This window comes from Lottia gigantea, assembly GCF_000327385.1.
Source record: "Lottia gigantea unplaced genomic scaffold LOTGIsca_9, whole genome shotgun sequence".
Lineage (NCBI taxonomy): Eukaryota > Metazoa > Mollusca > Gastropoda > Lottiidae > Lottia > Lottia gigantea.
In genome coordinates this window covers 3145308-3167315 of record NW_008710950.1, presented here as the reverse complement: position 1 = coordinate 3167315, position 22008 = coordinate 3145308, and the positions used below count along the sequence as shown (strand labels likewise).

Sequence of the window (22008 nt, the reverse complement as noted above, 5' to 3'; positions counted from 1 at the left end):
ATCCATATCCAGTAATTAATAATGGATCTAAAGTTATGTTGTTATTATATAGTTCAATAATTAAAATATTTGTGTTATAATTTAAATAGTTATGTCCATTTTGTGTACATAATGACCGTTCCACAAATTGTTATGTCCTTCACATGCAAAATACACACAACACAGTGATGTTAACCATGATTTTTAAGGATTAACACATTTGTAAAAACAGGACTTACAGAATAATCAAAGACGGTTTTGAAATGTTCATAACTGTATTTTACATAAAGTATTAAAATTTGAAATGCATTTTTCTAAAAATGCAAATTTTGGACATAACTAATTGTAGCTTTAAGCCCTCGATTTGACATTATCTAAAAAAAAGTTCCAATTATCAGAACATTTCGGATTACATCGCTAATAATAGTAGCCGCAGGCCTAAATAATCTTATGCAAAAAGTCCTTATTATAGATCTAGGCCTATATATCATTATCTTAAAGTTTAAAGAGCCAATATTAAAAATGCTTTACCTTGGTCGGCATTCTCTTGTGAAAATTCCACGTAAATAATCTCAACGATCGGCAATAAAATCATAGGCAGAACATAATCCTCCATTTTCGAGTTGATGACCTTTACAGAATCAGGTCAAAAATAAGTTCGGTACCGGTAAAAATATTTTACAAAATCGTACCTAAGTCACATCGCCCAATTTATTAGACGATCTAAATCAATTATTTTATATTTTATAATATTGTTAATTTCAGCACTCTCAGCGGTCAAGTAACAATGTACCCCCCATGTACAGCAACAATAGCGTGGTATAACCAGTGGCCCATGATTAAATGCCTGGTAAAGCCACCGGCCCAGAAAAAGTAGGCCTAACACCAGCCTAGCGGCCTAGCGAAAGCCTGGTAGAACCAGTGACCCCCCCAAAAAGCTTTGTAAAACCACTGAGTCAGTCACAATTAGGCCTAATAGCTAATTGGTATATAACTAGTGGCCGGTAACATTAGCCTGGTATAACCATTGGCCCAGAATCAATAACCTGGTATGGCCAGTGGCCTATATTTAAACAAGACCTAGGTTTGGCCAATGTCCTAGAAACAAGACCCTGGTAGGACCAGTGGCCTAGAAACAAGACCCTGGTATGGCCAGTGGCCTAGAAACAAGACCCTGGTATGGCCAGTTGCCTAGAAACAAGACCCCAGTATGGCCTGTGGATAGAAACAAGACCCCGGTATGGCCAATGGCCTAGTAACAAAACCCCAGTACTATCAGAGATCCGGTATCAGTAGCCTGGTTATACTACTGGCCTTGTAACAATAGCCTGGTTTTGCCACAGGTCAAGTAACAGTAGCCTGGTTATACTAGTGGCCCTGTAACATTAGCCTGGTTTTGCCACAGGTCTAGTAACAGCACCCTGGTAGCCTACTATCAGTGGCGTAGTAACAGCAGACTGGTACTAGTTGGTAAACAATAACCTAACCCGGTCCCAACAACCTAAACCTGATACGGTTGCCCGGCTGTACCATTATACAGGTACTACCAGTGGTCTCTAGTAACAGTTTCCTGTCACTACTTATGGCCCAGTAACAACAGCCTGGTACTATAAATAGCCCAGTAACATAACTCGGGTACTACCAGTGGCCCATGCGGTGCTACCAGTGGACCAGTTATAATACCCTGATACTACAGGAGGCCCAGTTACAATACCCTGGCATAATTGGTGGCCTAGTTATGATACCTAGTACTACAACTGGCCTAGTAACAATTGGCTGGCAATAGTAGCCAAGCAACAATGCCCTGGTACTATCAGTGGCCTAGTAAGAATACCCAGGTACTACCTGAGGTCTAGTAAGAATACCCAGGTACTACCAGAGGTCTAGTAACAATACCCAGGTACTACCAGAGGTCTAGTAACAATACGCAGGTACTACCAGAGGTCTAGTAACAATACCCAGGTACTACCAGAGGTCTAGTTACAATACCCAGGTACTACCAGAGGTCTAGTTACAATACCCAGGTACTACCAGAGGTCTAGTTACAATACCCAGGTACTACCAGAGGTCTAGTTACAATACCCAGGTACTACCAGAGGTCTAGTTACAATACCCAGGTACTACCAGAGGTCTAGTTACAATACCCAGGTACTACCAGAGGTCTAGTACCAATACCCAGGCACTACCAGAGGTCTAGTAACAATACCCGGGTACTACCAGAGGTCTAGTAGCAATACCCAGGTACTACTAGAGGTCTAGTAACAATACCCAGGTACTACCAGAGGTCTAGTAAGTAACAATACCAAGGTACTACTAGAGGTCTAGTAACAATACGCAGGTACTACCAGAGGTCTAGTAAGTAACAATACCCAGGTACTACCAGAGGTCTAGTAACAATACCCAGGTTCTACCAGAGGTCTGATAACAATACGCAGGTACTACCAGAGGCCTAGTAACAATACCCAAGTACTACCAGAGGTCTAGTAACAATACCCAGGTACTACCAGATGTCTAGTAGCAATACCCAGGCACTACCAGAGGTCTAGTAACAATACCCAGGTACTATCAGAGGTCTAGGAGCAATACCCAGGCACTACCAGAGGTCTAGTAACAATACCCAGGTACTACCAGAGGTCTCGTAACAATACCCAGGTACTACTAGAGGTCTAGTATCAATACCTAGGTACTACCAGAGGTCTAGTAACAATACCCAGGTACTACCAGAGGTCTAGTAACAATACCTAGGCACTACCTGAGGTCTAGTAACAATAGCCATGTCTTGGTAACTCCGCCGAGCCAAAAGGAATGCCGGGTCTAGGTATAACCATGAAATTATGAATATATTTTTCTAGTATTAATTTTAACCTTTGTTAGCTGTTGGCAGCAGTATTATTGTTAGCCTTTGTTAGCTGCTGCGAGCAGTGGGTTATTATTAACGTGATAGCCTTTGTTAGCTGTTCGTATCAACTAACATTTACCTCTGGAGGCGGAAAGGCGCCTTTGTTATGTTATAATCAGTAATAGCCACTAACAACTTCTTGAAAGAATCAACTAAAAATAGGCGAATCGGGTGGTATTTTAATCAAACATTGTGTAAAGCACTAGTAAAAGACCAAGAAAAATTTCAGTGCGAACCGGACAATGATACCGGAATCTATTTCAGTTATCATCACAGCAAACATCAATGAATGATTAAAATGCAAATATGAATGTTTTAACTGGTTAGAATTTATAATGACAACGTTATGCTCTTCATGCCAATGTGTCAAAGTTACAAAAAACGATTTAATGAGGAACTCTGTCAGATCATGAATGCTTAATGTAGTAACTACTCGTACAACAAGAAACGAGATATCCAGATTTAGCTTGACATCTATTTTTTGTTTTATATTTTAGATCATCTTATGTTAGATAAGATAGGTTCGCAACAACAATATGCTGGCAAAACCAAGGAAACAGCATTCCTAAATGGAACATTCAAATGGAACCATGGAGTGTTAAAAACTACCTTTCCACAAGAAAAGATCTTCGGTGGGGGTAAAACATTTTCAGAGATTATCGGTACAGAAAAAGATAATGCACAATGGAGTAAGTATAAATATTTATGTCCATGACTTTTGCTGTCGTCACCAGCTAGGTTCTTTAGACGAAACCGTTTACCATTCAGTCCGATGTTCTTCGGCTAGTCTAAAACGTAACTTAAAGATAGCTTGCCAGGCAAGGTAATATACGCCCACTGGCAGCTTTGATTTTTGAATAAAAATATTTAGCAGTACAGTAACAATCACCAGTATGAAATATTCAACCTTCAGTCATACACTTCTTTTGAACTTTTTAATAGTGCAATACTGAATAATATTGAGTTAGAGTGTTTACAAGCTAAATATTGAACGCGTTTTCAAGAACAAGGGAAATAACTCATACTAAATATTTTTCGATTCTTCTGATTTTCAATAGGGTTCATCCTTGGGTGATTACGAACACTCATACCAAGTTTTGTCAAAATCCGTCAAGAATTGTGTCTTGTAGAGTGTTTACGAGCAATTGTGGACGGACCGACATTGGTGACGGCAATGTACGCCCCCCATTTCATGTGGGCGTATAAAAATGACATTGCGTGGGTGAGAAAGGAAAGGAGAGTTTTCATCAATCACACTGTGTATTGTTAATGTTTTAAGTATAAAATATATGTCGACTTACATTTTACAAAACCATTTGAACACCCATGTATCAGTTAACAAGGAACTCTCGTGCCAATAGGTTTAATAATCTAAACTTGTCAGAGAACTTCTGGACTACTTGTAATAACTTAAATCGAATCTATTTCAATTCTGATATTGCAGCTGGAAAACGAGCGCCTTCGATTTTGAAGACATTTGATTCAACTAATCAAAAGAAAAATACTAAATCCGTATCATTTGCTGTCCCAAATTCATCTGACGAGGAAGGTAAAGCTGATTTGATGTTGACCCATTTACCATAATTTTACAATTTCAGCTATATATATGGATTCAATTATAGATTATCATCTGATTGGACTAGTTTTTATACTCCCATGTGAAAATGTGGACGTATATTGCCGTCGCCCCTGTCCGTCCGTCTGTTCACATTTTTTGTAAACACCATATTGCCTAGAGTTTTTACATATCTTTATGAAGCTTGGTACATATTGATGAGATCTAGGTCAAGTTCTAATATGGTAATAATCAGATGAATTGTTTCAGAGCTATTGCCCTTGACGTAGTAAAAACTCGTTAAGTTTGACTTGTAGGCAAGATAGAGACTACAGTTTTCATCTGATATTGACAAAACTTGGTAGTTTCTACCGTGACATATGCATTGATGATATCGCGGTCAAGTTAGAAATTGGTCATACTCGGTTGACCAGTTTCAGAGGCATTGCATTTGTGTGTACAGCGATGAGACATTGTTCATGTTTGAATTTGATGATAATTTGATGAACCGATTCAGGTTTTTGCCTTGACTTACAGATGATTTTAAGATTATTTGAAAATTCATTAAGCCACTACAGACTGTTATTATTTCTGACAGCTGGTAGTGGATGTATGTTACCTTGCCTGGCAATCTATCTTATCTGATTTTTATGAAACTTGGTATATGCAAATATATATTGATGATACCTCAGTTCAAAATTGGTAAAATTCGGATGAACGGTTTCGGAGTTATTGCCCTTGACTTTAAAAACGCCTTGTAGGCACGATGGAGACTACAGATTTTATCCGATCTCCATGAAACTTAGTATGCATGTATATTCAAACAAAATGGCTGATGGTGCATCAAGATTTGGTTCGTGTAACAAAATATCCACTATTGAGTCGAGAGGAAATCACGGGCGGTTTTATAAACTGATAGCCTTCTCAGGATCTTTGTTATTGATATACCATTATGACTTTACACTAAATTGTAATGATTATTATCCTGCTGTTGTTATTCTATTATACAGCTTATGATTACTCTGAAGATGATACTGATTCAGACTATACAAACTCAGATCTTGATGATTCTGCCTCTCCAAGTGAAATAGAAGAGATCGAAGATGCCATCAAAGTAAAATCACTGATTAAATGGCTGATTAAAGTAGTATTCGCTGGATTACTCCTTGGATGTATTGGTAAGTATTTAGTAGTTGTTCCTCCAGAGTAAAGCTGGGGCATAGAAAACAAGTCACTCTAGGCTTTTACTTCAGAATTTCAATTCTATAACCTTTAATCTATAGATAGCCTATAGATTCCCTTTTGTTTTCCTAAGATTTCGTCAGAGGTGATTCGTATGGACAATATCACCATAACCAGTTCCAATACCAGTCTGCATGTCTAATGGTGGGGAGATGGTCACACATTTACAAAATCATGGGCTTGGCATTTATGCTTAGATCTTCCGCTAAGCAGACCAAAGTTTTGGTGTAGCCTCCTATTTTCACAATATCATTATTTGATGTATTTCAGTGTACTATGGAGTTTCTTACTACTTTCATGTGGAAGAAATCGTAGATAACAGCTACTGGGGTTGTTTTAAGAGAGCAATTCTCCCACAAGAAAAAGTGGTAGACACCTTTTGGGGATCCGTCAAGAGGGTTATCTTCCAACAACAACAAGTGGTAGATAACACCTTTTGGGGATCTTTCAAAAGAGGTCTGTCACGATTTTGGTAAATTCCCCTTTTTCGCCCATTGGAAGCTCTTTGTGGGCGGCTTGACTTCTTTGAGAATGGACATGATATAGGATTAACTTCATGTGGCTAATGCTGATTATTTGGAATATCTATTACTCACAAATAGGCTAGTGACCCTACTGGTGAACATTTTGACTGTCAACTTTTTAGTTTCAATTCCTGAGTCCAAGGTCATAAACTTATTGAATTAAAGCTCCAATATGTGTTCAGGTGACAGGTGTTGGTAGAAAGGTAGGTTATTTCCAGAATGCCCGATGCCACTCTTCGTTTGGTTTGAGTTTCTTGAATTTAATGGAAATGTATGCATTGGCGGTTATATTTAAATTAAAGAGTAAAAACAATATTAAAATCTAGTAACAATCTTCAATCAGATATAACTATTACAAGGAAGCTTTTAAAGAAAGTACTTGTTTCTAATTTATAGGCAAGATTTTAAAACATTATTTCAGAAATACTTCTTTAAGGCACTTTACTACATACTCCATTGGTGGTATAGATGGGAAAATGATAATAACGCTGAGTGACGTCAGGCATTCTGGAAGGTTCAACATGCTCTATCCTGCTGTAAGGATCATCATAATGGAGCTCAAATTCATTAAATTTTTAATGTTGGAGTAAGTAAGGAATGTAATCTATTTACAAAACTGGTGTCCATCAGCAGAGTCATTAGTGTGTTTTAAAATATACCAAATTAGCATCATTAATAAGGGTGTCACAAAACCTGTTTAAATTGTAAAAATATTAACAATATTGCGATGCCTCATTTCGCATCAAAATCAAATTATTCAACTGTGGAATTAAGTACTGTTGATAGAATAAACCAGCTGGTACCCTCCCCAAACTATTCAGTAACAATACCATAAGCTGCTAGAGGAAGATATAATTCAAGTTTAAATTAAGCAGACTACATGCGAGGATAATATTATATACAGCATAGCTGCTGTAGAATGTAATATAAACTGTACAGAATAAGTAATATAAAAGAATGGGATAATTATATGAATGGAAACAGTAGATTGTTTGTTATATAAACTGTACAGAATAAGTATTGTAAAAGAATGGGATAATTATGTGAATGGAAACAGTAGATTGTTTGTTATATAAACTGTACAGAATAAGTAATATAAAAGAATGGGATAATTATATGAATGGAAACTGTAGATTGTTTGTTATATAAACTGTACAGAATAAGTATTATAAAAAAATGGGATAATTTTATGAATGGAAACTGTAGATTGTTTGTAATATAAACTGTACAGAATAAGTATTGTAAGAATGGGATAATTATATGAATGGAAACTGTAGATTGTTTGTAATATAAACTGTACAGAATAAGTATTATAAAAAAATGGGATAATTTTATGACTGGAAACTGTAGATTGTTTGTTATGTAAAATGTACAGAATAAGTATTATAAAAGAATGGGATAATTATATGAATGGAAACTGTAGATTGTTTGTTATATAAAATGTAGAGACAAAGTATTATAAAAGAATGGGATAATTATATGAATGGAAACAGTAGATTGTTTGTTATATAAAATGTACAGAAGAAGTATTGTAAAAGAATGGGATAATTATATGAATGGAAACTGTAGATTGTTTGTTATATAAAATGTACAGACAAAGTATTATAAAAGAATGGGATAATTATGTGAATGGAAACTGTAGATTGTTTGTTATATAAAATGTACAGACAAAGTATTATAAAAGAATGGGATAATTATATGAATGGAAACAGTAGATTGTTTGTTATATAAAATTTACAGAAGAAGTATTGTAAAAGAATGGGATAATTATATGAATGGAAACAGTAGATTGTTTGTTATATAAAATGTACAGAATAAGTATTGTAAAAGAATGGGATAATTGTATGAATGGAAACAGTAGATTGTTTGTTATATAAAATGTACAGAATAAGTATTGTAAAAGAATGGGATAATTATATGAATGGAAACAGTAGATTGTTTGTTATATAAACTGTACAGAATAAGTCTTGTAAAAGAATGGGATAATTATATGAATGGAAACTGTAGATTGTTTGTTATATAAAATGTACAGACAAAGTATTATAAAAGAATGGGATAATTATATGAATGGAAACAGTAGATTGTTTGTTATATAAAATGTACAGAATAAGTATTGTAAAAGAATGGGATAATTATATGAATGGAAACAGTAGATTGTTTGTTATATAAACTGTACAGAATAAGTCTTGTAAAAGAATGGGATAATTATATGAATGGAAACTGTAGATTGTTTTTATATAAAATGTACAGAATAAGTATTATAAAAGAATGGGATAATTTTATGAATGGAAACTGTAGATTGTTTGTTATATAAAATGTACAGAATAAGTCTTGTAAAAGAATGGGATAATTATATGAATGGAAACTGTAGATTGTTTGTTATATAAAATGTACAGAATAAGTATTATAAAAGAATGGGATAATTATATGAATGGAAACAGTAGATTGTTTGTTATAGAAAATGTACAGAAGAAGAATGGTAAAAGAATGGGATAATTATATGAATGGAAACAGTAGATTGTTTGTTATATAAAATGTACAGAATAAGTATTGTAAAAGAATGGGATAATTATATACATAGAAACATTAGATTGTTTGTTATATAAACTGTACAGAATAAGTATTGTAAAAGAATGGGATAATTGTAAAAATGGATACTGTAAATTGTTTGTCATATAAATTGTACAGAATAAGTATTGTACAAGAATGGGATCATTGTGTACATAGAAACTGTAGATTTCTAAGAATTTTTATTATTATTATTATTATTAATTGTTATTATTATTATTATATGTGTGGAAAAAGATTTCTGAATGAAACATCTTAAAGCTACTGTTCATTGCAATAGTCACAAAACTTGTCATCTACTGGATCATCTCAATGTAGACCTTTCTTACATATTGACTGAAAACCAATCTTGAACAAAACAACTGGAATTTTAATCTTCTCACATTCAGTAAAAGTTATTATTTTCAATCAAACAACTTTCTCATGTTAAAACCACCATTAAATAAACTCCATCTAACTTTCCTACACAAATCAAACGTATTATACCGAACATTATTTGACACTGATGCGAAATCATCAACATACAAAGACTTTCAAAGGCTTTTTACAAAGTTGGAATCCTCTGAATATTTAGATTATAAATGGTGACGAATGGTAGCATTTAGATTGGGATATCATAGTCTGGATAACTGGATCTTCACTAAAAGCATTATCTACCCATAAAAGTCTCTGTGTTTTGGAGCTATGGAAATGTTTAGAAAAGCTTTCTGGATATCTCGTTTACTACAATACACTTCATTCTAAACCGAATTAAATGTAAAATATAAGTAGATTAAAGGAAGGGCCTGCATATAAACAGTCGTTTAAGCTAGGCCATAGAGTTAGGCCCACTTCTTTAATTCTATTGTTTTCTTCCAGGATTTCTTGTTTATTGTTTATCGGTCGATGTAATAATGAACCAAAACGTCGATAGGACTCTGAGTATCCATCTGGTAATACTGGATAGCATTCTTTAAATGGTAGCTTAACGTCATATTTCTGAGTAGATTCACAAAACTTCACTTCTTCAATAAAGTCTGTATACACAGAAGATTCATTTTCCTTTGGATTATGACAATAAATACAGCTAGACCAATAGGACTTGATATTCACCATAATGAAGGCTCAATACTCTTTGTTGTCCCGTTCAATACCCACAGCAATTGAGAGAGTAAGATAATTTTGGTCATAATCATTATCAATGGACGTATGCGACGTGGGAATAGGATTTTGAAAATTTGTGGGCTTATCATCTTAAGTGACATAATACATCAAATGGATTCAACATTGTAAGATCAATACTTGACAGCATCAATAGGAATTAGTGCTGTTACGGATAGCAACTCAAAAAAAAGAAAATAAAAACATACCCATAATTAACAATTGTTTAATTATTCAATTTCATGTATTCAAATACTGTCTTGTTTTAAAATAGTTCAGTATGTGCAGTGGCGGTGTTGTTCCCCCATCTTTATGTTTATGGACTTGTTTAGTATAATCAGGTGTAATTTAGTTTTATTATTATTATAATTTTGTACTTGTTTTATATCATTTTGTTTACGTCATTTGTAATGTTAATAATTGTGTTAACATCAAATGAGCCAAACATGAGGGGAGATATATGCATATATTAGCCTATATTATAATTCCCTGGTGCCTGTTTGCCAGGTCAACCTTTATCAGAGCCTAAAGGTATGGAAGAAAGAGTAGTATCATGATTTTCTAGACTGCTAGACTTTCTACATTTTGAAAAATAATGATCTGCGTTACCAAATTTAGGTAATCGGCCTAATTTGCCACCAATTGGAAAGTTATGTTAAGAGGAAAACATTGATACACACACACTATAGTGATAAGATAAGAGAGTTGGCCAATACTACAGTCAAGATTATAATATCAGGTCACTGATAAATGATATACTCAAGGTCTTTATTATCAACTTTACAACGAGGCGGACTGAAAATATACTTCGTAAGTATACATATACTTCAATCTGAGAATCTGTCAAGCCCAATTCTATATTACTAGTAAAGGTAGTCTTCAGTTGATATCCTCCAACGGAATCCAAACACATAGTCATGATTGTGCAGATTATTTAGTTATTTAGAATGCATTATGCAGAAGCAGGATCATGGAGGTTAACATGGAAGCGGAGAGAAAAGACTAGGAAAGCCGAGTGCTAACAGATATGGAACCTAACATAGAGAGTAAAATAGAATAGAGAAATCAAAGTGGTAACGAAATGGAACGCAAACCTATAACTTTTCAACTTTCAATTTTAGAAGATTTAGACCGAAACAATGGAATATCTGGAATCCAGTTTAAAAGCTGTGAAATTTCTAGCTGGAAGATTAAACGAGAAAGGTCAACAACCAGAAGAAGACACAAAGAATGAAATATCTGCTATCTATAAACTACCAAATCAACTGCTATTGAGTGGGCAAGAAGCTCTCTGTAATAAAGTTTTAGACGATATCAAAGAAAGGTTGGGAAAAAGAACAAATTTACCTTAAAATGCATATAGCTTTTTTGGACAAAAGCCTAGATTGTTCGTTGCACAAGTTTTGATAAACTTGTTTATAGAGTTTGTCTTCTCCGCAAGAGTACTGGTTTCACAACAACAGTCTCTACAACTGCTTGGCTAATCGGATGTATTTTTGTCATTCTATGATGTTGCCATGTCAGTTTTCTTCTCGCGAAACTTTGATTTTGTGCACATCACTTGTAGGTTTCTGGCTCCAAATGGTGATTTTGAATCTGATAGAAGTAAAACTGGATGGCAGCGTAAAACATCGCTCTGGCTCCTTGCTTATAACTGGCCTTACGTAAATGGATGGATGGTAGTTGCGTCACAAAGAGCGGCAAGATTTGATATTTCAAGACCAGCGTATGATTATGTTAAAACTTTCTTTCACCCAGTTCGTGGTGGATTTTTATGGAGAGAGGCTTACGATAGCAGTAAAGGTGGCGAAGGGATTGACCAGTCTATGTGCGCCTTTATGACAGCCCATCTGGGATATACTGCATTAACTGTTGGTGGTAAGACTTGAATTCTTAATTGTTAATTCTGAAAGAGTATTTGGAAATATTTATACCATCTGTCGTTTTAAACTTATTGGTAGGCCAAATTATTTTGTAGCCCCAAAACTCAACGACATAATCTGAGGAATAACAGGGGCCAAAAAAAAACGTTATGCAAGAATCGAAATATAGCGCAAACAGTGCGAATCCCCGATACACTTAAAAAGACAGAAAATAAGTTAGTTCTACAGGTATTATATCTTGACATGATAATATACTGTATTATATTATTTCAGATTGGGAAAGAGCAAAAGCAGCCGGTGAAATTCTGTGTCAGTTTGTGGCTAAACAGCCTAATCTTGATAAGGAATTCCTCATGAAAATGGATTCTTCAACAGGAGAGCTGGTGGCAGAAGGTTACTCAGCAGAGGATAGAACTTTTTTCTCTGTTGTCAGAACAGAAGCAGATAACAGATATTACCAGCTTGGTTTCCCAGCAATATTTCTTCAAAAACTGTATCTAGCTACAGCACAAAAACATTTCTTAAATACAGCTTGTGCTATTTTGGATTTTGCCGATACCTGCCATCCTAATATATATAAATATTATAAAACACATAAAGTAGGTTATGGTGCTGCTCTTGTTGCCAGAGCTACAGGAAATGAGAAGTATAAAATCATGGCGCAGAAAATAGCTGATAATATGGTATCATTTCAAGATCCCTCTGGTATTTACCTACCAAATTGTCCTTTATTAGAACGTTTAGACCAATCTGCTGAATATGCTGGGTGGTTGAGAGAAATTTATGTGGAATTAGATGGTTTTACAAAACAGAAGTAATCGCCTATCACTTATTAAAGATTGTAATATTTTATTGTCCCTTTCCCATGTATGCCAATATATTGTGTTAATAATTTATATTTTCGCATGTTAAATATACTATTTAATGAAATGTATTAAAGTCACTGTACTATTTATTTCATAGAACGACTACTCTCTGTCTTCACAGTAAAAATATTTACAACATTTACTTTGTTTTGTTTTCGTTTTGTTTTGTTTATTCTCATTATATAAAGACCTTATTTATCAGCATTGAAATTAGTCTGTCAAGAATATAGCCTGTGTAGTGGGTATTAACAAGAGTCTTGCCGAAGGAACCCTCCAAGCCAAGTGAAATACTATAAATTAATGAAAAAATATTATGATCATCACCAAATTCAATATTCATTTTTCATAATGCTTTGGTTATAAAGTAGGCTATAGCATGTGAACATGTCACACATGATATTGTTATAGAAGATACCCTCCTATAAAAGCACTGGCCATGGTCACAAGAAGAGAACATATTAAGTTCCTGAAATATTAAATAATAGCTAAATTCCCAGAAGTATTTCCTAAGGTTACAACTAATATCCAGTCATTATAAAACACCAAAACTTATCCAAACTGATTTATTAACAATTAGTACTCTCTGTTTTTAAAACAAATTTAGTTTGTTACATTAGATTAGATACATAGACAAAAATAGCATACTTTAGAATAAAATAGGCTAGAGGTATTATTTACAACTTTTCGATTGTGGAAATTTTGCATAATGCCTCTTTAATACAATTGTTTCATACCATAAAACCTGTAATATAATTGACAATATTACTAACAATAAGCAAATGCAAATAAGGCTAATAGGGCTTTGACATTAAAACGACGTTTTGACGTTACGTCACAATAGCAAGCTCTGTTACTTCATCAATAATAGAAATGGCGGACCAAGTTTGGCAGTCACCAAGTTGGCCTACAACTATGGAAAAAACTGGTAAGTATTTAAATTATATAAGAAACAATTATTGAGTCGTCTTTATTTCAATACATGATACAAGTTTCAGGAAAAACTAACGGAAAATAAACGAGATTTTTACAGTAAACTTTCGCCTAGTGTAGATCTATTGTTGCTAAGGCTGGTATAAGACAGATGTTCAGAATATCTCTGGTAGCAGACCAATAATTCTACGATTAATTCAATTGGTCAAGAGCTTATCTATACTACTAACAACTTATTTCAAAAGATGTACTGGGCTGCAGTACGGTACGCATTGTGCATCGTATCACGAATACGGGTATTGACATGGTATCATTAACCAGGAAATATGACAAATGGGGGTGTGGTGTGGGCACCTTATATGGAATATGGAATAAATCAAATTATTTTTGTTTTTCAATGTCAGATGAAGAGGGGGGTAATACTCAACAGAAACTCCTATCACAACCTACAGCCTATTATAGATCTACAGCTAAAAGACAATTGTCTCGAAAACCAACTTTTCCTGCTCTGGGAAAAGAAGGTATTGTTATTTTTTATTTATTTATTTATTTATTTTTTTATTCTTTGCATTGTACAGACTCTGAATTAGAAACATTTATCCATGATGCAAGATATTTCAATAGTTCTTGTTGATCTTGGAACTCGGGCTGTGAATTCATACACTAGTAAAATGCCAATAGAAATTTTTTTCTAAAATGGACAATATTGCCAATATCTAATTAAGTTATCAGCACAGCAAAGCATCAACCAATGATTAAAATGCAAATATGAATGTTTTAACTGGTTAGAATTTATTATGACAACGTTTTGTTCTTCATGTCTATGTGTCAAATTCACAAAAGACGATTTAATGAAGATCCCCGTCAAATCAAAGTTTGAATGAAGTAACTTCTATAGTAAAACAAGAAACGAGATATCCAGATTGAGCTTGACATCTATTTTTTGTTTTATATTTTAGATCATCTTATGTTAGATAAGATAGGTTCGCAACAACAATATGCTGGCAAAACCAAGGAAACTGCATTCGTAAATGGAACATTCAAATGGAACCATGGAGTGTTAAAAACTACCTTTCCACAAGAAAAGATCTTCGGTGGGGGTAAAACATTTTCAGAGATTATCGGTACAGAAAAAGATAATGCACAATGGAGTAAGTATAAATATTTATGTCCATGCTATCACCAGCTAGGTTCTATAGACGAAACCGTTTACCATTCAGTCCGATGTTGTTCGGCTAGTCTAAAACGTAACTTAAAGATAGCTTGCCAGGCAAGGTAATATACACCCACTGGCAGCTTTGATTTTGAATAAAAATATTTAGCAGTATAGTCACAATCAGCAGTATGAAATATTCAACCTTCAGTCATACACTTCTTTTGAACTCTTAAGGTCGATACTGAATAATAATGAGTATGAGTTATTGCCCTTGTTCTTGAAAATTTTTAGCTCGTGAAAACTCAAATATTCAATCTTCAGCGCGGGACTGAATAATTAAAAACCAAGTTTTGTCAAAATCCTACAAGAATCATGTCTTTTAGTGTTTAAGAGCTAAATTTGAAAGCCTTTCAAGAACAAGGACAATAACTCATACTAAATATTTTTCAATTCTTCTGATTTTCAATCGGGTTATCCTTGGGTGATTCCGAACATTCACACCAAGTTTCATCAAAATCCGTCAAGAATTGTGCCTTCTATAGCGATTACGAGCTAAAAATTGAACGCGTTTTCAAGAACAAGGGCAATAACTCATATTAAATATTTTTCGATACTTCTGATTGTCAATAGGGTTCATCCTTGGGTGATTACGAACACTCATGCAAAGTTTCGTTAAAATCCATCAAGAATTGTGCCTTCTAGAGTGTTTACGAGCTGAAAATTGAACGCGTTTTCAAAAACCAGGGCAATAACTTATACTAAATATTTTTCGATTCTTCTGATTTTCAATAGGGTTCATCCTTGGGTGATTACGAACACTAATACCAAGTTTTGTCAAAATCAAGAATTGTGTCTTGTAGAGTGTTTACGAGCAATTGTGGACGGACGGACCGACCGACGGACGGACATGGGTGACGGCAATATACGCCCCCCATTTCATGTGGGCGTATAAAATTGATATTGCGTGGGTGAAAAGTAGGAGAGTTTCCATCAATCACACTGTGTATTGTTAATTCTTTAAGTATAATTATATTACCATTATAAACCCATGTATCCGTTAACAAGGATTATTGTTATTAAATAACTTTGAGAAGGAACTCCATGATCTCGTGCTGACTATAATAACTTAAATCGAATCTATTTCAATTTTGATTATTGTAGCTGGAAAACGAGCGCCATCGATATTGAAGACTGCTCGGACATTTGATTCAACTAAACAAAAGAAAAATACTAAATCCGTATCATTTGCTGTCCCAGATTCATCTGATGAGGAAGGTAATACTGCTGTTTTGATGTTGACCGATTTACAAAATTTTACAGTTTCTGCTATATATTATATCGTCGGTCTGTTCACATTTTTTGAGTCGAGAGGAAATCACGACCGGTTTTATAAACTGATAGCCTTCTCAGGATCTTTGTTATTGATATACCATTATGACTTTACACTAAATTGTAATGATTATTATCCTGCTGTTGTTATTCTATTATACAGCTTATGATTACTCTGAAGATGATACTGATTCAGACTATACAAACTCAGATCTTGATGATTCTGATTATCCAAGTGAAATAGAAGAGATCGATGCCATCAAAGTAAAATCACTGATTAAATGGCTGATTAAAGTAGTATTCGCTGGATTACTCCTTGGATGTATTGGTAAGTATTTAGTAGTTGTCCCTCCAGAGTAAAGCTGGGGCATAGAAAACAAGTCACTCTAAGCTTTTACTTCAGAATTTCAATTCTATAACCTTTAGTCTATAGCTAGCCTATAGATTCCCATTCCCATTTGTTTTCCTAAGATTTTGCCAGAAGTGATTCGTTTGTCACCATGACCAGTTCCAATACCAGTCTGCATGTCTGATGGTGGGGAGATGGTCACACATTTACAAAATCATGGGCTTAGCATTTATGCTTAGATCTTCCGCTAAGCAGACCAAAGTTTTGGTGTAGCCTCCTATTTTCACAATATCATTATTTGATGTATTTCAGTGTACTATGGAGTTTCTTACTACTTTCATGTGGAAGAAATCGTAGATAACAGCTACTGGGGTTGTTTTAAGAGAGCAATTCTCCCACAAGAGAAAGTGGTAGACACCTTTTGGGGATCCGTCAAGAGGGTTATCTTCCAACAACAACAAGTGGAAGATAACACCTTTTGGGGATCTTTCAAAAGATGTCTGTCACGACTTTGGTAAATTCCCCTTTTTCGCCTATTGGAAGCTCTTTGTGGGCGGCTTGAGTTCTTTGAGAATGGACATTAAATAGGATTAACTTCATGTGGCTAATGCTGATTATTTGGTATATCTATTACTCACAAATAGGCTAGTGACCCTACTGGTGAACATTTTGACTGTCAACTTTTTAGTTTCAATTCCTGAGTCCAAGGTCATAAACTTATTGAATTAGAGCTCCAATATGTGTTCAGGTGACAGGTGTTGGTAGAAAGGTAGGTTATTTCCAGAATGCCCGATGCCACTCTTCGTTTGGTTTGAGTTTCTTGAATTTAATGGAAATGTATGCATTGGCGGTTATATTTAAATTAAAGAGTAAAAACAATATTAAAATCTAGTAACAATCTTCAATCAGATATAACTATTACAAGGAAGCTTTTAAAGAAAGTACTTGTTTCTAATTTATAGGCAAGATTTTAAAACATTATTTCAGAAATACTTCTTTAAGGCACTTTACTACATACTCCATTGGTGGTATAGATGGGAAAATGATAATAACGCTGAGTGACGTCAGGCATTCTGGAAGGTTCAACATGCTCTATCCTGCTGTAAGGATCATCATAATGGAGCTCAAATTCATTAAATTTTTAATGTTGGAGTAAGTAAGGAATGTAATCTATTTACAAAACTGGTGTCCATCAGCAGAGTCATCAGCCTGTCTGTGTTTCAAAATATACCAAATTAGCATCATTCATAAGGGTGTCACAAAACCTGTTTAAATTGTAAAAATATTAACAATATTGCGATGCCTCATTTCGCATCAAAATCAAATTATTCAACTGTGGAATTAAGTACTGTTGATAGAATAAACCAGCTGGTACCCTCCCCAAACTATTCAGTAACAATACCATAAGCTGCTAGAGGAAGATATAATTCAAGTTTAAATTAAGCAGACTACATGCGAGGATAATATTATATACAGCATAGCTGCTGTAGAATGTAATATAAACTGTACAGAATAAGTAATATAAAAGAATGGGATAATTATATGAATGGAAACTGTAGATTGTTTGTCATAAAAATGTACAGAATAAGTATTGTAAAAGAATGGGATAATTATATGAATGGAAACTGTAGATTGTTTGTCATATAAAATGTACAGAATAAGTATTGTAAAAGAATGGGATAATTATATGAATGGAAACTGTAGATTGTTTGTCATATAAAATGTACAGAATAAGTATTGTAAAAGAATGGGATAATTATATGAATGGAAACTGTAGATTGTTTGTCATATAAAATGTACAGAATAAGTATTATTAAAGAATGGGATAATTATATGAATGGAAATAGTAGATTTTTTGTTATATAAGCTGTACAGAATGAGTCTTGTAAAAGAATGGGATAATTATATGAATGGAAACTGTAGATTGTTTGTCATATAAAATGTACAGAATAAGTATTGTAAAAGAATGGGATAATTATATGAATGGAAACTGTAGATTTTTTGTTATATAAAATGTGCAGAATAAGTATTATAAAAGAATGGGATGATTATATGAATGGAAATAGTAGATTGTTTGTTATATAAAATGTACAGTATAAGTATTGTAAAAGAATGGGATAATTATATGAATGGAAACTGTAGATTGTTTGTTATGTAAAATGTACAGAATAAGTATTATAAAAGAATGGGATAATTATATGAATGGAAACTGTAGATTGTTTGTTATATAAAATGTACAGACAAAGTATTATAAAAGAATGGGATAATTATATGAATGGAAACTGTAGATTGTTTGTTATATAAAATATACAGACAAAGTATTATAAAAGAATGGGATAATTATATGAATGGAAACAGTAGATTGGTTGTTATATAAACTGTACAGAATAAGTATTGTAAAAGAATGGGATAATTATATGAATGGAAACTGTAGATTGTTTGTCATAAAAATGTACAGAATAAGTATTGTAAAAGAATGGGATAATTATATGAATGGAAACTGTAGATTGTTTGTCATATAAAATGTACAGAATAAGTATTGTAAAAGAATGGGATAATTATATGAATGGAAACTAGTAGATTGTTTGTCATATAAAATGTACAGAATAAGTATTGTAAAAGAATGGGATAATTATATGAATGGAAACAGTAGATTTTTTGTTATATAAGCTGTACAGAATAAGTCTTGTAAAAGAATGGGATAATTATATGAATGGAAACTGTAGATTGTTTGTCATATAAAATGTACAGAATAAGTATTGTAAAAGAATGGGATAATTATATGAATGGAAACAGTAGATTGTTTGTTATATAAACTGTACAGAATAAGTATTGTAAAAGAATGGGATAATTATATGAATGGAAACTGTAGATTGTTTGTTATATAAAATGTACAGAATAAGTATTGTAAAAGAATGGGATAATTATATGAATGGAAACAGTAGATTGTTTGTTATATAAAATGTACAGAATAAGTATTGTAAAAGAATGGGATAATTATATGAATGGAAACTGTAGATTGTTTGTTATATAAAATGTACAGAATAAGTATTGTAAAAGAATGGGATAATTATATGAATGGAAACTGTAGATTGTTTGTTATATAAAATGTACAGAATAAGTATTGTAAAAGAATGGGATAATTATGTGAATGGAAACAGTAGATTGTTTGTTATATAAACTGTACAGAATAAGTATTGTAAAAGAATGGGATAATTATATGAATGGAAACAGTAGATTGTTTGTTATATAAACTGTACAGAATAAGTATTGTAAAAGAATGGGATAATTATGTGAATGGAAACAGTAGATTGTTTGTTATATAAAATGTACAGACAAAGTATTATAAAAGAATGGGATAATTATATGAATGGAAACAGTAGATTGTTTGTTAAATAAACTATACAGAATAAGTATTATAGGATAATTATATGAATGGAAACAGTAGATTGTTTGTTATATAAAATGTACAGAATAAGTATTGTAAAAGAATGGGATAATTGTATGAATGGAAACAGTAGATTGTTTGTTATATAAAATGTACAGAATAAGTATTGTAAAAGAATGGGATAATTATATGAATGGAAACAGTAGATTGTTTGTTATAGAAAATGTACAGAATAAGTATCGTAAAAGAATGGGATAATTATATGAATGGAAACAGTAGATTGTTTGTTATATAAAATGTACAGAATAAGTATTGTAAAAGAATTTGATAATTATATCCCGCTCCCAAACCCCCAAGAAAAGAGGCTGTCCCGACTTTGCCTTGGCCAAGTGAAGCATTAGGTCTTTAAAAAATGTCCGAATGTCCTCTTCAAACATCGGTACACCTTTCACATTTAAATGCAAACCATCCTGGAGGCCAGTTTTATCAATGTTATGCCGAAGCCACTTAACATTTAATTCACTAAAAAGTGTTTCAAAATGTTAAGTTATATTCATAATCCTCCCATTTAAGTTATTTTTACCCATATTCAGAACTTGCGATATTCCATGAGACATCTTAAATGACTTAATTACATTTCTTAAAATTTCAATATTCTTATAATCTTGATTCAATACTCAGTCTGTGGGAGGTAGGGCTTATTAATATCATTCGTACCCACATGAATCAAAACAAATAGAGGTTTTTGGAACCTGTTAATTGCACCTTTCCATTCAATTGAATCACCAATTATAACCTTCTGACTTCTTAAAAATTCAGATGGTAGACTACACATAGAATTATGGGCGGCGATCCTGGTGGGGACGGGACATTATATTTAATGCCCCCCCCCCCCCCCCCCCCCCCCCCCTGAAAAAGAAGGCTAACTAATGTTTATTGCCTTTTAATTGTCGTTTCAAACTGTTCCCTTGTCCTACAAACTGACCCAAAACTATATCTGCGATACCCTCCTTCCTGTCCCCCCTTCGCAGGCCCGTAGCTAAGGAGAAGTTAAATATACAATCTTGTCCCATAGTCCCTAGACAAATAAACCCTAAATTTGCCAGGAAATGTCGGGAAGTCGCGTTTCGGGGCGGCAAATTCTCAAAATTTTCTTGTAGTGTCCCACAGTCCCTTTACAAATAAACCTTAAATTGGCCAGGTAATGTCAAGAAATCGCGTATCTTGAATCTTCTAGAGGGGGTCCCTAGACTTCAGAAAATCGTGTTTCCAGCCATCCAATGGGCGACATCGGCAGCAATAAAGATAGCAATAACTCTATAGAGAGCACCACTGTCATACTTAACAATTCACAAAGTCTTCCGGGAGGATAGGTTGTATACCTAAACTGCACCCCTTGATTGGACGTATGACCACCCCCCCCCCCCCCCCCAAAAAAGGACTTGGCAAGCTACGGGCCTGCCCCTTCGACCAGGAGCCCAAAAAGATGTGCCCCCCCCCCCCTCTCTGTTTGCAAAACGGATCGCCGCCCCTGCATAGGATAATTCAAGTTCAACAATGACGACTGAATGAAGAATATCATCATGTCCCAAGGTAGCCCGTGCTTACAACAAGGTGTCCTTATCCTCAGTACGACTCAAAGTAGCACAACCAACACTTAACGAGACTATTTTGAGCCACCACGATTGCTTTCAAGCAAAATTTTGGACTATAACTAATTTTAGCTCCGAAATGAAGGAAAGTAATGACTGGAGAGTACACGCAACAGATAGCACCCTTCTCGATATCTTGAGCAAACATATCAACACCTGCAGACAAGGCGCGATGAAAGGAGTAAAATGTTTTAAAGCTGAGTCGACTCGTCCCTTCTGACAGATTTTGACGAAACTTGGTGTGAGTAAGTATGAGTTATTGCCCTTGTTCTTGAACACGAGTTCAATTTTTAGCCGAAAACACTCTAGAAGGCACAATTCTTGATGGATTTTGACCAAACTTAATGTGAGAGTTTGTTATTGCCCTTGTTCTTTAAAACGCGTTCAAGTTTTAGCCTGAAAACACTCTAGAAGGTTGTTACTGTACTGCCAAATATTTTTATTTAAAATCAAAGCTGCTAGTGGGCGTATATTGCTATCTTTCAAAATTCTTTGATTATAGAGGCTATAGCATGCGACCATATCCTACATGTTCGGGTTATCACAAA

At 34.0% G+C, this 22008-nt stretch overlaps 3 protein-coding genes across 3 annotated transcripts; all 3 read left to right on the top strand.

Annotated features, from left to right (window-relative positions):
* Positions 1-1778: 1778 nt before the first annotated feature.
* On the top strand, positions 1779-6789 carry LOTGIDRAFT_155848 (hypothetical protein; the record flags this gene model as incomplete). Its single annotated transcript, XM_009068360.1, has 6 exons — positions 1779-1803; positions 3376-3567; positions 4323-4427; positions 5444-5611; positions 5946-6131; positions 6596-6789. 6 exons carry the CDS (start codon positions 1779-1781, stop codon positions 6787-6789), a joined length of 870 nt encoding a protein of 289 aa, XP_009066608.1.
* A 3904-nt stretch (positions 6790-10693) lies between these two features.
* LOTGIDRAFT_229826 (hypothetical protein) lies at positions 10694-12793 on the top strand. The gene is made up of 4 exons (XM_009068359.1): positions 10694-10717; positions 11029-11231; positions 11475-11785; positions 12064-12793. The coding sequence occupies exons 2-4, from the start codon at positions 11047-11049 to the stop codon at positions 12606-12608; spliced, it is 1041 nt and encodes a 346-aa protein (XP_009066607.1). The 5' UTR covers positions 10694-10717; positions 11029-11046; the 3' UTR covers positions 12609-12793.
* A 733-nt stretch (positions 12794-13526) lies between these two features.
* LOTGIDRAFT_155846 (hypothetical protein) lies at positions 13527-16938 on the top strand (the record flags this gene model as incomplete). Its single annotated transcript, XM_009068358.1, has 6 exons — positions 13527-13581; positions 13991-14107; positions 14546-14737; positions 15904-16017; positions 16235-16399; positions 16733-16938. The coding sequence occupies 6 exons, from the start codon at positions 13527-13529 to the stop codon at positions 16936-16938; spliced, it is 849 nt and encodes a 282-aa protein (XP_009066606.1).
* Between the last annotated feature and the right edge of the window lie 5070 nt (positions 16939-22008).

What these genes read in the sequence shown, in the direction of transcription:
- LOTGIDRAFT_229826 (XM_009068359.1), top strand. Translation starts at nt 11,047, where the DNA reads ATGGAATATCTGGAATCCAGTTTAAAAGCTGTGAAATTTCTAGCTGGA. An exon ending in TTAGACGATATCAAAGAAAG is followed by an intron (nt 11,232 to 11,474) that starts GTTGGGAAAAAG and finishes CATCACTTGTAG; the next exon opens with GTTTCTGGCTCCAAATGGTG. An exon ending in TACTGCATTAACTGTTGGTG is followed by an intron (nt 11,786 to 12,063) that starts GTAAGACTTGAA and finishes ATATTATTTCAG; the next exon opens with ATTGGGAAAGAGCAAAAGCA.